Raw genomic sequence first — 17,088 nt, forward strand, 5'->3', positions numbered from 1 at the left:
TCGTAAATTCTTCTTCATACGGGGCCCGTATTCTTAAGAAAGTCGATAAAACATTAATTACTCTCCAAGTTTATAGCTTAGTGATTAAGTCTATTGTTATCAGCTATGATAGACTCGAGGAAACATCAAAATAATCGGTCGTCATAGTAACCTTAATTGGTTGCGTTTAATTACATCTTAAATAAATTACTTATACTTAAAGACAAAGTTTGTGTGTATGTGTATTTTTTACTATGCGCTGAACGATTGTAAATAATAAGTATGATTCTAAAAGATGGCGTTACTTACGAAAATTATCCTGAATAAATTTGATCTATGAAGTGTGTTTGTAAGTTTCCTATTTAGCAAAGATCACAGAACACTAGTACTCCTAGCTGGTAAAGATATACATATATAACATACAGATAAAGCTCTGAAACAGGAAACTAGAAAATATACTTCCGTGAGATGTTCATAATATCGTCAAAGGCATAGTATAGTATAGTTACCTAACCTTTTACCTCCAAATCTGTTGGGAAACGTAGACGGTATTACTTTAATCTTTAACTAGCTGACCCGAAAGACATTGTCATATACTTCTCATGTCTTTATTTCTCATTTTTTTTTTACGCGAATTATTTTTTTTTAAGTTTACGATGCACACGCACACCGACACCTAAATTTAACAGCATGAAGGCATGAAGTTAGTTCTAGGTGGTATGAAAATTGAAAACTAGGTATGTTCAAGTTGTATATTCTAGTATTTTTTTCCATACGCCAAAGAAGTATACCTTCTAACGCGTGTACATAAGTATACACAGTACACACTTTTTTATTTATAAATTCCTTCTTCTGACAATAACGAACACAACAAAAAATAATACCTAATTATCGAAATAGGTCCACCCGTTCACGCGTGATTCCGTGACGAAGGGAAATAGGGATTCAACTCTATATAATATATCGGCTGATAATAATTATTGATTTAACATAACTTATTGGTACCTATCTTGTTCAGTAACTTGTATGCGACGAAATGTTTTCTCTGTAATATTTCCGGTGCTAAAGCCTTGAGATACATAATGTGATAATAGATAAGGATCGCACTTCCGAAAGTGATGTAAGTGTTGTCGCCGAGTAAATGTTTTTGTAACACTTTTATTGCGTTGTAGAAAGTACATTAAACATGCTGATAAAATCTAACAAATTTTATTAATGTCTCCTAAATTCTACACCAGCAAATTTAGAAAACTTAAACAATATAATTCCAAAAACATTGCATTTAGATTTTTCTTCATGCCTCAAATTAAATGGTATATTATATAAAATAAACTGTAAATTGAAGGTAAATTGATATGTAAAGCTTCAATTCAAGAAAAATTGTACGTAAATATATCGCTTATTGTCTTCATTAAGTTTTTTTTATATTCTGTAAGAAAAATAAATCTATGAATAAAAAAATATTGATTACATTTTGTATCATCCTAAAGATCCTCGATAAAAGCAAAATGGTACCAGGACTCCATCAATTATGTTAATTATCCAAGTATACCCGTGAGTATGACACTCTTTATCAGGAAATAAGGAGTAACGAACTCAACTGTTTACTCATTACTTAAATATAAATTCATTGCGCCTTACGAATTTTGGCCACACATCCTTATTCGTTCTGCGCGTCTAGTACGTAGAGAAAGCTACAATGTTGCTCTATTTGTCTGCTATTTTATTAATTAGTTCAATTAACGCATTGCCAGTAACTGATGATGATATTATTTTAATGTTAGATGATGTGGACTTCAATAATAACATAGATGGTGATGAAGATACCATCGATATTTCAGACCTCGGTCCACAGGCGTATGGTTTTCCGAAAAACGATAGTGGTAAGTTCTAATTCATTTTAATTTTTAATTCCATAAAATTATGCTCTAATATGAGATAGAGTTTAAAAATAGTTAAGTTAAAAATAATAGTTACCTAGCTTTTCCAGTGCAATTATGTATTGTGATTTTTTTGTAATGGAGATTCTAGTCATTTGTTTTTAAATTATTCTAATTTTTAAACGTTTAAGATTTTAACTTTATTGTAAGTAACTAGGTAGGTACCTACACAAAAATTATAATGGCCAACCTTTGCTGAAGTTTAACAGTATTTTGTTTTAAAAATTATTTATTTTATTTAGAATTTATATAGTTACTTACATAATACTGCATCATAATACCAATTATTTTATTATATGTTTTATCCGACTTCAAAAAAGTAGGCGGTTTATAGTTTGATTTCCACGTACCTACGTATTTTTTTGGACAACTTTATCATGATATATTTTGTTTATTTAAAACTTAACTGGGAGGAATCACTGAGCAAGTAATATGGAGGAATTGCAGAAGCGATAGAGTCGAATTTGCACTCTATCTTATAGATCTATAGGTTGATTATTATTTAGTTAAGTCTTCAGTCAAAGCAAAGATTAGTTTGGACGATAAAACTAAATCTTTCAAGTTATTGAAAAATTTTAATATCATCAAAATAACATTTGTGTCTATAAATTTTTATTTAATCAGTTCTTTCCTGCGACAACTCATCAAGATGAATCATATTGAAATCTCCAAGTGGAATTGTAATTCCTTTTAAAGATTGATCAATTACAAATTAAAAACACATACGTTGACATAACAAGGACCTTAGCTTACTGTGGCCTATATTTGTCAAACATATCATGAGCACATGAAGGCATATGTAAAATAGCTCATGAAACAATCGAGGCCAGAGCAATGAGTAGTGTCAGCTGTCAGGCGATAAGTTGGTGACATGTCGTGAGCCGCTGATGGCAGCTATTTCCTCTCTTTTACGAGGTTCTGATAACGATATGCGAAGGATATGCGCTTTTTAATTCATTTAGAGTCATACGAGGTTGTATGAGTTTAGGAATCTTCCGGATTTTTGATGGAAACACTCTTGATTCATTATAAATGTAACTAGAACGATGAAAACATTTACTTTTCATCCAATTTTCATCTTTTAATTTTATATGCTGAAAGATTAGATGTATGTTTGAAATGAATGGGCTCCGATACTACTACCGATTTGCGAAATTCTTTCACTAATAACGTTGCATTTATACCAAAGGAACATAGAGCTAGAGGGTAGAGCAAGAGTAATCCCATTGTTCGTGTTCATTTAGTGTTGTTCAACATTGCATAGAATCTTTTCGAATGCACAAAGTACAACGATAGAATACTCTACGCCTGTTTACACTAAACATTTAACATAGTGGGGTTAAAATGAGCATTCGCTCGTTTGATCTAAATGCACCGATAGGCGATTCCTTATGAAAGCATAACCTAATCAAAGAGACGTCTAAATAATACCCCTTATTATTAAATAGATGTGTAAAGTATCTAAGCTTAGGTACATATATATAACTAGCCATGAATTAAAATTTGGAAGTAACATTTTCGGTACAATTTGGTAATTCCTCTTCGAGTTCACCGGTTATTTTAAACAGGAGAAGCAGTAATGCAGTGGACGGAGGCATCCCTCGAGAACCCCGAGGAAGTGAGCGGTTACCTGCAGGGAGACATCCTCATCCCCACGCGGGGTCGGAACGGCATCAGGGACAAGAGCTGGCGGTGGAAGAACGGCATCATACCTTATCAGATTGACAGCGGTTTCAGTGAGTTTAACCATTGATTTATTTAACAGTCTACAAATGATACAAAAATGTGAAGAAAATACATAATGTACATTATTTTAATGATTACTAATTTATTGTATTAGCACAGACTAATAATAATATACTACGTATACAAGTATTAGCGGTCCGCCCCAGCTTCGCCAGTGGTACACATTTCACAATAAACGGTAGCTTATACATATAGTTGGGATTAAATTTTCTTATAATGAAACTAAGTTCTCAGTAAGAGAAGAACTTGAGAAGAGCCTTTTAATTTACTAAGTATGTTCCTTATATATAATATTTTGTCGTAAAGAATTTTTGTTTACAGTAGGTAAGGTCGGATCAAGTGTGCAGTTACTGTTATGAAAGATATATCTTTCGTACTGTGATGTAAGATGTTTCATTGTAATGTTATGTGCAGCTAGCGACCAGCGTGACACGATCCGCAAGGCGATCGCGGACTACCACCGGCTGACGTGCCTGCGCTTTGTGGCGCACAGCGGACAGACCGACTACCTCGTCATCAAGAGCGCCAAGTCGGGCTGCTGGTCCAGTGTGGGGCGGATTGGTGAGATACTACTCATAAATCATTTCAGATTTCGGAGAATCGTGTATTGGGTAAATTTCGAATATGGGTTGTTGGTGTTCATTAAATAAATAATAAGGTGTGTTTAATACTAGAAGATAATTTACCTATTTATAATTAAAAGCTTTTGGTTTGATCGAGTTACGAGTTAGCTCAGTATTCCACTGATTCTCTAACAAATGAATACTTAGGTACTCCCTTCGCTAACACACACAGAGTGCGTGCTTACTCAATTTAAAATTAATTTATAAGTACGTAAAATTCTTATTTGAATGTATTTTGAAATTCGAGTAGGTATGTATATATTAATAGTTCACAGTGATAGGAGTGTTACATTGCAGGCGGCAGGCAAGAGGTGAACCTGCAGGCGCCGGGCTGCGTGTCGAAGAAGGGCACGGTGCTGCACGAGCTGCTGCACGCCGTGGGCTTCATGCACGAGCAGAGCCGCCCCGAGCGGGACGACTTCGTCTCCATACAGTATGGGAACATCAAGCCTGGTGCGTATTGCTTCTTGCTTGAATTTAGCATAATTCCAGGACAGGAAAAGTCTGATGGAGAGTGAGACGCGGCGTTCGATGGTAGGTCACGTCTAGAATTCTATCGTGCCTATTAAATCTTTATCTATATTTACTTTTCTCTTACTTACTTCTTTGAATATACAAACTTCTAGACGCGTTGACTTTTTAGTACCAAACCTTCATCAACATGCTTCACCAACGTAGTTACTTATGTTGTTTTGTTTTTAATACCTACATAAATTCCAAGTGTAAAGATTGATCTATCGACTTCTACATATACTCTAAAACGAACTCTTATTTTGTTTGCCACGTTACAGGAACGGAGATAAACTTCAAGAAGTCAGAGAAGAAGAACACGGACGACTTCGGCGTCGGCTACGACTACAATAGTGTGATGCACTACTCGGAGTATGCCTTCTCCAGGAACTCGCAGCGGACCATCGAACCTAAGGCTAGCTATCACTGCATATAGTATTACACAAAGTCCCTTTTTAAAACTACTACACGGATTTGGATGCGATTTTATTTATTTTATTTGTATTTATATTGCTGTAAGGTACCTTACAGCAATTATTAGCAGAATCAACCTAGAACTTAGTTGCGCAAGAATCACTTCAGATTTGTCGTATCTGGTTAATTTATATGGGTAGATATACAATATAATATTATGTATATATTTTTATAGGTAATAAAAACATTATTAATATATTAAAATTTCAGGTGCAAAACGCCAAAATAGGACAAAGAGAAGGCTTGAGTCGCGGAGATGTGAAGAAAGTTAACAATATGTACAACTGCAAAAAAGAGTAAGTATATTACTTTAATCAAATCAATACGTTTCTTAGTTGATTAAAATGTCTATGTACATATATTCAATTGTTATTTTGTTCACAGAGAGCCTCAAACCGGATGGTTGGGGTCCATTTGGCAAAACCTCTTCGGAGATAAAAGACTTGCGAACATAGAGTAACTTTTCTTCTGTTTTAAACAATGGATTTTCATACATCTGAAAGTTATGTGGATATGAGAATACAACAAATAGTTTTGTACCTACATAATATGTAGATATTAAGTCGCATAGTTTTAACGTCTCTCTATCTTTGTTTTCATACATTTTTTATATAAATAAATGTTTTTAATTTATTGCGTTTTATTATTTCAACCTCACTCCCATTTAAATAGTTTGTTGTATATAAATAGTCAATTTTATAATAAATAAATTCAATTAAATATTAATGTAAACTATCAGCAGCGGGAGAGCTAACTATTGTAGAACTTGGTAAATAGTTCCAACGAAACCTGTAGGCTAACTGTAGGAAAATAAGCCAGATTTAACTTCGCTTTTATAGATCGATAACATATTTTTAGCTATACATATTATAGTCCTAGTAGTCTATATTTAGTGAATAGGTATACTGTTTACCAGTACCAAGTAAAGACCCAATAATTATAAATTTATTTTAATGATAGATAATAACGTGTGAAATACACGCAAGTAGATACAAGGAAAAAATTTGCTAGTATAAAATTCAAACATTGTTGTGTGCTGAAAATTTAAATAAAACTAGATAAGTAATGAGCTCAATAATCTGTAATTTATATATAAATGTTTACAATGTTGTTACAAATCCATAGGAAGCGTCAGTTCATCGTTAAAGAGCAGTTTTCTTCTCAGTTCATTAGTTATTCCTTTTTATCCTCTACTACCATCTGTAGCAAGCACCTCATGTATTGGTAGGCCCGCTCGCATTTGCAAGTTTCAGCTGAAAACAGAGTTGTTTATTTTACATACTTTTCTATTTTTACTTGTCACATTCAACAAGGGGGTGGTTTGCCATTAGCGCTAGGACTGCCCATGAACATTTACAGAGGTGTCGTTTGATACTTACCTTATGACTCTACATGGACTCTAGGTACAAATGGATTTCCAACTTTAGGGTGCTTATCCACCAATAATGTGTAGCCAAGAATGTGTTGTAAAATATACCTAGTCAATCGTATCGCTTCATTTAGTTTGAAGTTTGAAACATTTAGCGTTTGAAGCGATACTATTGGTTATTTACAACACATTCCTCGCTATTATCGCTCGCACATTATCGGTGAAAAGGCACCTTTATAGTGATGGATTGATGAGGGTAATAAAGGAAACACGATATACTATGCCATTCGAGCACACAGATAAAACTTACACCGTTCAGAGCAACCATCAGCCATCCGTTTGACGGTGTCAGGCGGGATGTCGCTGCGCATGAAGGTGTCGGCTGTTCGCTCAGGGTCGAACTGACCGTCTTCAGACATCACCAGACTACGCTCCAACACGCAGCGGACGTAGCACTGTGTGATAATCATCAATTATTAAGGATCATATTGCGGCCGTAGTAAATTAATAGGTTTTAAAAAGAAGAAAATTGTGTACCTATTTTTGTATGCATGTTTGTTATTATGTAGGTAAGTAGATATGTCAATATTAAATTGAAAATAAAAGTGTGATGTGTAATGAGAAATGAAGTGTAATGAGATTTAATAAACGGGATTTACCACCTTTCTGGTATTTTATTTATATCTACAGCTGTGTTCTCCTTAGTTCAGATAAGACACATTCAGACATAAATAAAATCAATGTCAAAATGGGTTCATCCGTTCGGGAGCTACTCCCTGAACCCATTTTGATATTGATTTTTTGCAAATTCAGATAGACACTACACACATAGACACAAATACACGGCAAACTTATAAATCCAGTCCTAGCGTCCCTAATTAATATAAAAAGCGTCCCTAATTAGATAATAAAATAAACAAAAATTGTTATTTTAACCCCCGAATAATTAGTTATTATTTTCGCAACTATTTGCATAATAAAAAACATCAAACATTTTTCTCACCTTCGGTGTCTTATCCGTTTCGTCTGGAAAGCTCCCAGTGGTATTTAGTGATTCTAGATAAACTGTATTAAGAATAAGCAATAATTAAAACAACAAAAAATAATAATAAAATAATGCAACATAGTTTAGTGTCTAATTCTCAAGCTTTTTTTTAAAAAGGCATGTCCGGAAGTTAAACATAACTACTTACTACTTATTTTTTAAATTTAACAAAAGTAACTATTGATCTCCAATATCGGAACTACTTATTCCCATCCTACTAATTTTATAAATGCGTCCTACTAACTTTGTCTTAGCTTTGTGTGTTTTTTTATTTGTTACTCCTTCACGCAACAACTGCTGAACCGATTTTCATGGAATTCGGCACACACAGAGTTTACCCTCTATAGCTGAACGCGCTTAAATTAACATATAGGATTGTATCCCGAAATTTCCACGGGAACGGGAACTATGTAGGCTTTCCTTTGAGCGTAGCTGTGAAAAGTTATATTATACGTATAAAACTTACACATCTCGATACGAAACGTCTCATTGCATTCAGACCTAATGTCTGTGATATCAAAGTCACTCCGCTCCTCTTTATCCGCCACTGGTAAAACCCGCTCCTCCTCCGTCTTTCCCAAACATTGTACTTGATAAAACGTAAACAAAACAAATGCTATCATACATAAAACTCTCATTGTATGAAAATTTCACGATAGTTAGCTATTCTTTATCCAAGCGCATACTTTTTATACAGGGGATTCAGGTTTGGTAAACCTTTTTAAATATAAGTATGTAACTCTAACTACACAGTAAATTCCACTGTATTCCGTGGAGCCGCTTTCAGTGAAGCGAAGTATGTTGTAGAATTCATCAGGCCATAAGCGATGGATTTACAATTGCTTTAAAACTTTTAAAACACCTATAGAATGTCTTGTGTAACTTCTCCGTTCTTTCTTTCAGAACTATTTTTCATAAATAGCAGGCAGCAGCATATGTACATAGACGACGCGACGCAGGTCTAAAGTTATTTTGATAAATATTTTTTTAAAACAAACTGTTGCAGATCTGTGATATTATGTTCACGTTATAGAGAATAATTGTTTGCACGTAAATCGGGGTTTAAGGGTTTAACCATACGTCGCATTAAATGTAATTTAACGTTAACTAGCCGTTTGAATTTAATGAGCGATAATGTAATCGATCAGGCGGCAAGAAGTAGCTTTAAATTCAAATTGGTTTTGATTTGCGATTCACACAGATTTAATAGAGAATAAGTAAGATGCAACGGCATATCAATCGAGCAAAAAGTTCATTTTCTTTTCGATATCGATAAGTACTTCACGTACACCTTGGATATTTTATTTTTTCATAACCAATTTGTTCTTAGAGGAGGTATGTAAATCAAGTGAATAGAGTTAAAAAAATACCGTTTCGGAGAACTATACCTAATAACTAACATTGTGACACGAGAATTTTAATAAGTTAGATTATGAACAGACGAAGTTGCGGGTAACAGTATGTCCTACACATAGGAAGCTGTAATATCAAATTAACTATGACCTAGAAAATGTTTACAATTACAGAGATTATGTTGTTATCTCCTAAGTTAGCAAAATTAACTAATCACGATAGTTACGCAGTTAGTTCCTATTGAGGTACCAATGCAAGATAATTGAAATTTGAAGTAATTATTTTACTAGCTTACCACCCGCAGCTTTATCTAAAACCTGATAAACTATATACTAAAACCTTCCTCTTGAATTACGCGTATCTATTTAAAAAAACGGCATCAAAATCCGTTGCGTCGTCACACAAAGGGAGATAGGGACAGAGAAAGTGAATTTGTTAATTACTATGTAGTGTAGGTACTCGAACTCATTACAATTTCATAGTTTCAACTGAAGGATTTTAAATCGAAATGCACGAATTGCTTATGCGTAGTAACTAGTATCGTAGTATAATATCGTCAATAGGTTTTGAATTCCGTGTTTATTTTTATCTTGTAAATAAACGGTTCTTATAAATTACTGAAAGTGCATTAATAGTCATGATTGGTTTGTTACCTAAAATATGTGTTGAGCTTTTGTTTTTCTTAAAAATAAACAGTAAAATGAAAATAAAACCACATAATATATTTTTATAGAAAATTTTAGTATGCCATCTGGCTGTTTCATAATTATTGTAACAAATATAAATTTAAACATACATTGGTATCAAAAGACATGGAATTTTTTGTGTTAATTCTACGTTTTTCATGATGAAATAAGTCGAAAAAGATCATTTCTTACAAATAGTAAAATCTAAAACTGGAATTACAACTGGGTATTTTTTAGAATACATAATGAATTATTTATTAAAGTCCTTGTTTTTTAATACATAAAGTAAAAATATGAAATGTTTTGCATTAAATTAAAATTACGTCGTAATTTGATATGAGATTCTTCAAATCTCACGCAGAGTATTTTAAAACATTACACAATAGTTCGAATTACATGAAATTGCCTGAAAATCTTAATCAAGAGATGAAAAGTTTATAAATTAAAGCCATTATTTATAACGGGTTTAAAACACGATTTATTTTATATGTACGTAGAACAAGAGAGCCAGGTCAATGACCTTCGGTTAGAAAGAGAAAGAAAATCTCGGTACCCTCTCTGTCTATTCGTATATTCACTTACCAAAGTTTATGAGCAAAAATTAATGAAACAAGCTTTTGTGACGTCAGAATATATATAGAGAAAAAAAAGCTTTTGTGACGTCAGAATATATTGCGTCAATAGAGAAAGAGATATGATACGACTATTTTCTCTCTCTTTCTAAACATCGGATGTTACAAGTCGTAGTATTTATATTGTTTACACGATCGATTCAAAAATTTCGTCATTCGAAAAGTATTTCTGTATTCTATAATAAACGGTGGGTACGTGATACAGGTAACTCTTCACTTTTCATTGTTTATGACAAAAAATTAATTGAGACACGTTTGAGACAGCACTATTATTATTATTTTTTTGGAAGACACTGGCATCATTATCGATTATTCCTAGATATAAGAATTATTAGCACATAGTCTTAAAGTATTTTAGTAAGGCACTTAAATTATAGGCGTGTTCAAGTTAACATTACTCACTAAAAATAATTAAAACAAAAATAAAACTTATTCATAAAAATTAAGTCAAAAAATAAAGCTATTGAGCTTTAATCACTTATACGCTATAATAAAAAAAATTAAAACATAATCTAAGTCTTAAATTCTTTTACAAATGCACTGGTATTTAAAACTATTAAAAAACGGCAGTTAAATAAATGCGGGTAGTTTCATATTACCTTTGTATACAAAGCTACAAAAAAGCTAAAAAGAACACAGTTGCATCTACCCCCAGAGATCTATAAAAATTTACCAAAAAAAAGGGTAAAACGTCCAAAAGATAGAACAGTTGTATCTACCCACTACCTTCAAAACTTTCAAAAATGAGGGTACTTCAACATTCCCAGTGCATTGTATCTATCTAGTTCATTTCTTCTGCGTCTTGAGCCCATCTATGATACTCTTGAGGTTATTTATCTGCGTGTTGATATCTCCTATGGGCTGCTGTGAGCTAGCACGCGCGTCCCGGGTCTGCTCCATCATGCCGACCATTACTTCCAGCCCTAGTATCGCTGTTCGAACGCCTACCACTTCTATCTGCAAACGGAATTGCATTATACAATATTAGAAATGTATCTTTCTGTCTCTATGTTACGCCTAAACCACAGAACCAATTTGGATTAAATTATAATGGAATAATTAAAATATTATAATGGATGTAGGAAACGATTAAAGCACGGTAATTACACTGGTCCTTCGAGCCGGATATGATAACGAAGAATGTATGTGAGAAATAATTCTATTGAAATTTTAAACATTTTAATATGTATTGTAATTGTTTTATAATCTATAGATCAATTACATGCACTAAAATCTACTGCTACAAATTACAAATAAATATTACAATAAAACACTACATTGTAATATTTATTTGTGATAATTACCACAAAATTTTCATAAATGTCACGGTAAAACGGCTGAATAAAATAATCGTCCGACAAAATAAGAATTTATTACATAATTTATTCATCACACTTGCACTTGTCTGAGGCACTAGGACCAATAGAAGAGATGCGGCATCAAATAATATTTGTTATACTTACCGATGGCAACGTGACCACAGCGTCGTCCTTCTCCACTACCTCCAGCCGCACCTTCTTGCTCTTGTCCTGCCCGCTCGGGGCAGTGGGGGCAGTTGGGGCAGCGGGCCGCTTGCCCCGGGGCACTTCCGCGTCCTCCTCGTCGCGGAGCATGTCCCGCCGGGGGCAGGAACACACGCGCGCGCCTACACTCTGCCGCCCGTACACTTTGCCGCTATAGTGTAGGAAATAAATAAAACAAAAATAGTTGATTAAGGGGCAATTTTTCAATCTGTGGTTAAAAATTCCTCCAAGATAAATTTTTACTATTTATAGTATATGTATACTTTTAACGATAAGTATAGATGGTGAGAGAGAGTTATTGTTACAACAAGTATAAAGCGCGTGGTAGAGTCAGAGTCGTAATCAATGTAGAGCGTGTGATAAAGCAAGTTTCAAGACGATTGATAGAGTAAATATAAGTGTCAGAACGCATGATAGAGCATGTCCAGAAATGTAGAGCGAATGTTAAAGCTAGTATCCGTGTGTTAGAGTAAGTATCTTATAGAGCACAAGGCAGAGTTACGTAGAGAGTGTGATAGAGCGAATATCAAGCTGTGTAGACCGAGAAGAGGATCAATTCAGCGAATTTTAGAGCTAGTGTCAATTGTAGAGCCAATGTTAGAGATAGTATTTAATGTAGAGCGCGTGGTAGAGCCAATCTTACGACAAGCTGTAGAGCGTATTGTAGAGCGGGTGTCTAGAGAAGAGAGCTCTTCAAGCGAAGAGTGAACCGGTACCTCACTCTTCGCTTGAAGAGCTCTCTAGTAGGTACTAGGGAAGCGCGTACCATCTCAGATCACATCTAAGCTTTCCATCAGGTGAAGCGCCTCCCTATTTACAATCAAAAAAAGGCATGTTTCTATAAAATATACCGCATACCACTCACCAGATATCCTCCAACGTGAAGATAACATTAATTGGTCTTCTATTAATCCCGGAGGAGCATGAGCTCTTGCAGGCGAACACATAGGCGAGGTCTGCGGGCGCATCCAACCGCACCGCCACAGAGTACCACGAGTCGCTGCGCTCGGCCCGTCCGCAGTAGTACACGCCCGCTGAGCCCAGTGCCCGGGCCGAGCGGAGCACGTTCATTGTCACTGCGCGCTCTGTGCCTGCACACAGATAATATATAACTTTTTAAATTCAATGATTCACTTAATTCATCGTCCAATATATAGATAAAACAAGTGATAACTGCGTTAAAAACAACCGACTTCAAACTTGCACTTGCAAAATTTACAAATACCTACAGACAAAAATGCTCATAAAATAAAAACTACTGGGCCTATCCGAATAAAATTTTTATGGGACCAATTCGACACCATCCCGCATCGAACAAAAAAAGAATCACGTAAATCGGTTCAGAAACCTCGAAGTAATCGGTGTACATACATAAAAAAAAAATATATATATATATATACCGGCCGAATTGATAACCTCCTCCTTTTTTTTGAAGTCGGTTAATTATCACACGCACTTCACACACATACAGAAGTCACAACACAATTAACGTTTCTACATATAATGTAATTAGCTATGTTTTAAACCTATAACAAATGCAGTTTTTCTGAAGATGCATTTCAGACTTTCTGAGTTTCTGGGTTGGAGGTACACTCTCTTCTTGAACACACTATCAGAGTATACAGCTTCTCGGCCTGCGCCAGCTTCGCGAGCTCGCACACACACTGACCCGCGTTGGACGACTCGTGCGAGTGCTGATAGCAGCGCTCGACGCGCTTCTCGGCCTGCGCCAGCTCCGCGAACACGGTAGTCGCCCGCACGAACACGTCGCGGCCGCACAGCTTCTCGGCATCCCAGCGGAAACCGACGGAAAAGTTGCAGCCCATGTCCACATAGATCCGGTTCAAGCGATGCGAGTACTGGAAGAATGCCATTGTTAATCACAATCAAGTGTCACAATCAAGTATCACAGTCACAATCCATATGCCTATTCATTTAGTTAGCCACATAAATACCCTTATAAGGAAAAATCAACAACTCATACTCAAATTTCTAAAGATACATAAAATAAAAATTAAAAGTTATTTCTCAAAATAATAAAGAATTTTGAAATGATATGTGACTTTTATTTTAAAAAGAATGGGGAACATACCAAATACTTCTTTTTCTTTGTGTTAACAGCATCTATCTCCACTGTGAAGTTGACATCACCAGCAAAGTTGACTCTCACAGGAGGGCCGAGAGGTGAATCCTGAAATACAAATTTAAATAAATTTTGTTTACAGTTAACATAACATAACAAATTTAAACAATAAAAATACATGTATCATAAAATATACTGTAATTCATATGAAATGGCAGTTCAATTTGACTAATTAAATGCATATTTTTCATGAAGTGATTTAAACAAAAAAAAAATATATATAAAAAAATTAATCAAAACATTACTTATTACATGCACATTCACACAACATTATTACAATTAGATACAATTAATTAGAAAATGTCTTCCTATATATAATGTAATTATGTATTTACTGTTATGTAAATAAAATAAATAAAAAAAACATTCAATAAAGCTCAAATACAATTAAAACATCACAAACATTCAACGTAAATCTTAATTATTTGATGTAGTGCCTAACATGCGAATTTTTACTATGTATCCAACTACCAGTCTTATACTCACAGGTACAAGCTGTATAGGCTGCTCGTACTTCCTCTGCACGTCCATGGTCTCCTCGCAGAACTGGGGATCCTGAAGAAGGTCTGGAGTTTGCGGCAGGTACGTGTTCAACATTTGGAAGTCCACCTCGTTGAATGTTCTGTTTGAAAATTGTTTTATTTACATATATGATAAGCTTCCGCCCGCGACTCCATCCGCGCGGATGTCGGTCTTCGCGAGGATGATTAATTATTTATCCATTTTGAGTAACTCTGACAATGACATCTTATAAATATCTATTGGACCCAAATACGGCTAGGCCTATAATAATACGCAACATGTGTTCGCGGTTCTACAGAACAACGTCTATGGATAAAAGTGAAAAATTAAGATTAATTTTTTTTTACGTATTTTTCCAGGATAAAAAGTAATTTTACGCCTAGGATAATAAGGTATAATTATACCAAGTTTCATCGAAATCGAACCGATAGTTTTCACGTGATGCCTTCACATACAGACAGACAGACAGACAAAAATTTTTTTAATCACATATTTGGGTTTGGTATCGATCCAGTAACACCCCCTGGTATTTATTTTTTCAATATTTTCAATGTACAGACTTGACCCTTCTACAGATTTATTATATGTATAGATGATTGAGTATTATTGCTCAATTAGGTATATTATAAATCAGTCACTTGCACTGGCATTGCCTGGGTTGGCAAAATAAACAGCTAAACTGTAACTTTTTGAAATTGGTTCAGTATTTCTAAGTTCTACTTTATTAAACTCAGGTATATAAGTGAGAAACATTTTCAAAACAAGCATCGAACCTTGACATGATGCAATAGTTAGGTATGTTTACATAAGTATTATATTTTATGATCAATAAAATTATTGTACAGTAAATAAATAAAATGATAGAGAATTATTTAGTGAATATAAAAGTAATAATTAAACTTCCAAAAAGTTTTAACTATGAGTCATTATATTGAGACATTTATAGGTTAGTAAAAGAATAACAAAATATAAAAGTACTTACAATATATTATCTTCTCCTTCGGCTTGTGGAAATATATGAATTTCTTCATTTTTGAACATGATTAGATTGTTTTCCTGCAATGAAGAATATTACTTAGTAAAATCTTACTCATTATTATGCTACATAATGCTAAACTTGATAGGGACGCATATATGTATATTTTCTCTTTCAAAGCAAAACCACTGAACAGATTTTTATAATATTTGTCAGTGATGTAGCTTATAATATCAGAATAAGTCATATTAGTTATAGAAATACTTGCTTTTGCCCATGGGTTTGGTTGCAGGTAAGATTGAAGTGAAATTAAAAAAAAGTTATCTTTGATCAGGTTTTTAATTCAATTTTACTTTTAAATTATTTCTCTTATAGGTATATTGATAATAACTTGTGTATAAATATGGATTTATTTTATTAAGTTTTGTAAGTAATAAGGGTAAGTACCTACCTCCTGCTAATTAAAATAAACTAAAAAAGTAAACTAAAGAAGAAATATGGTCTACACAAACATTAAACGGTATTAAAGTACCTACTCTAAAATATTTTTTTAGGATTTGTAATAAATTATTTTTGATGACATTTTTACTTGAAAGGAAAGTAAGTAGGTAATGCACATTACAACAACATGAAGCACTATAAGTGTCCACAACCACAACATAAGAATACAGGTAACAATGAAATTGTACACGCATGATATTATTTAAATTATTTTATTAGATTTCCAAACAACTTTTAGTTCTAATCATGCCAATAGGTAGGTAGGTAGATAAATATTTTGTCCTAAGTATGTAATATCGTTGAAGACTGATAGATAGAAAGTGTTCTAAAATATATAACCAGTTAAATACTACATTTCATAACTGTTGAGGATAGAAAATACCTTTGGAGTTTGGTGTACAAAAATGTAAAATACCTACCGTGCAATACGAGGAAAATGAATTAACTCGCTACGGAATCTCCCACATACAAAATTAATGCTTTAAATAAACTACCTGGTTGTAAAAATTACAATAATTAAACTGTAAAAAATCACATTGAAACAAATTGTTAAATATCTCCAAAATCTAAAGAATAAATTGCAAACACTGTAAAAACGACATCGCACGTTGAGTTAAAAACATCAATTTAATTGAGAAAACAGATAACAAAAATTTAATTATTGATAGAAAAAAAATCTAATTGTTACAGATTATACAACAATACATAATATGGCAACTCTGCATTAAGCAAACTGACAAATGTGGGAAAAATAAACGTTTGCCTTCTGTTTATTCTTAAAAATTTCCCACTTTATATAAATTGTAAACGTATAGTGTACGTTTACGTATATTATGTTCAGTTGTACCAAGTTCAAATGACTGACAATGAATATATTGAAGAAGGATCGTAATTATTCAATAATAATATGTTAAGTAATATGTTAAGTAAACATGCGCATTCAAATATGTCATAAATCAATTTAAATTGAGTATGCTTTTCCACATAAAATTATATTGAATTAGGTAATTCAATAAATAAATTATTTGGTCAGTCTGATGCAGATTTACTGAATATGGTATTACCA

The 17,088-nt window shown here is 33.6% G+C and overlaps 3 protein-coding genes across 3 annotated transcripts; 1 reads left to right on the forward strand and 2 right to left on the reverse strand.

The window, feature by feature from the left end:
• The first annotated feature begins 1,608 nt into the window (after positions 1-1,608).
• On the forward strand, positions 1,609-5,905 carry LOC123700278 (zinc metalloproteinase nas-13-like). The gene is made up of 7 exons (XM_045647451.1): positions 1,609-1,862; positions 3,488-3,655; positions 4,080-4,226; positions 4,586-4,741; positions 5,080-5,213; positions 5,483-5,568; positions 5,657-5,905. Exons 1-7 carry the CDS (start codon positions 1,679-1,681, stop codon positions 5,730-5,732), a joined length of 951 nt encoding a protein of 316 aa, XP_045503407.1. The 5' UTR covers positions 1,609-1,678; the 3' UTR covers positions 5,733-5,905.
• A 432-nt stretch (positions 5,906-6,337) lies between these two features.
• On the reverse strand, positions 6,338-8,368 carry LOC123700280 (general odorant-binding protein 84a). Its single transcript, XM_045647452.1, has 4 exons — positions 8,153-8,368; positions 7,645-7,706; positions 6,952-7,096; positions 6,338-6,525 (listed from the first exon to the last, which is right to left on the reverse strand). Exons 1-4 carry the CDS (start codon positions 8,322-8,324, stop codon positions 6,446-6,448), a joined length of 459 nt encoding a protein of 152 aa, XP_045503408.1. The 5' UTR covers positions 8,325-8,368; the 3' UTR covers positions 6,338-6,445.
• Positions 8,369-9,759: 1,391 nt separating this feature from the next.
• On the reverse strand, positions 9,760-16,645 carry LOC123700277 (cellular tumor antigen p53). Its single transcript, XM_045647450.1, has 8 exons — positions 16,442-16,645; positions 15,528-15,601; positions 14,510-14,645; positions 13,973-14,071; positions 13,550-13,739; positions 12,746-12,971; positions 11,821-12,031; positions 9,760-11,314 (listed from the first exon to the last, which is right to left on the reverse strand). The coding sequence occupies exons 2-8, from the start codon at positions 15,584-15,586 to the stop codon at positions 11,144-11,146; spliced, it is 1,092 nt and encodes a 363-aa protein (XP_045503406.1). The 5' UTR covers positions 15,587-15,601; positions 16,442-16,645; the 3' UTR covers positions 9,760-11,143.
• Between the last annotated feature and the right edge of the window lie 443 nt (positions 16,646-17,088).

The sequence above is a fragment of the Colias croceus genome, chromosome 19, assembly GCF_905220415.1.
Source record: "Colias croceus chromosome 19, ilColCroc2.1".
Lineage (NCBI taxonomy): Eukaryota > Metazoa > Arthropoda > Insecta > Lepidoptera > Pieridae > Colias > Colias croceus.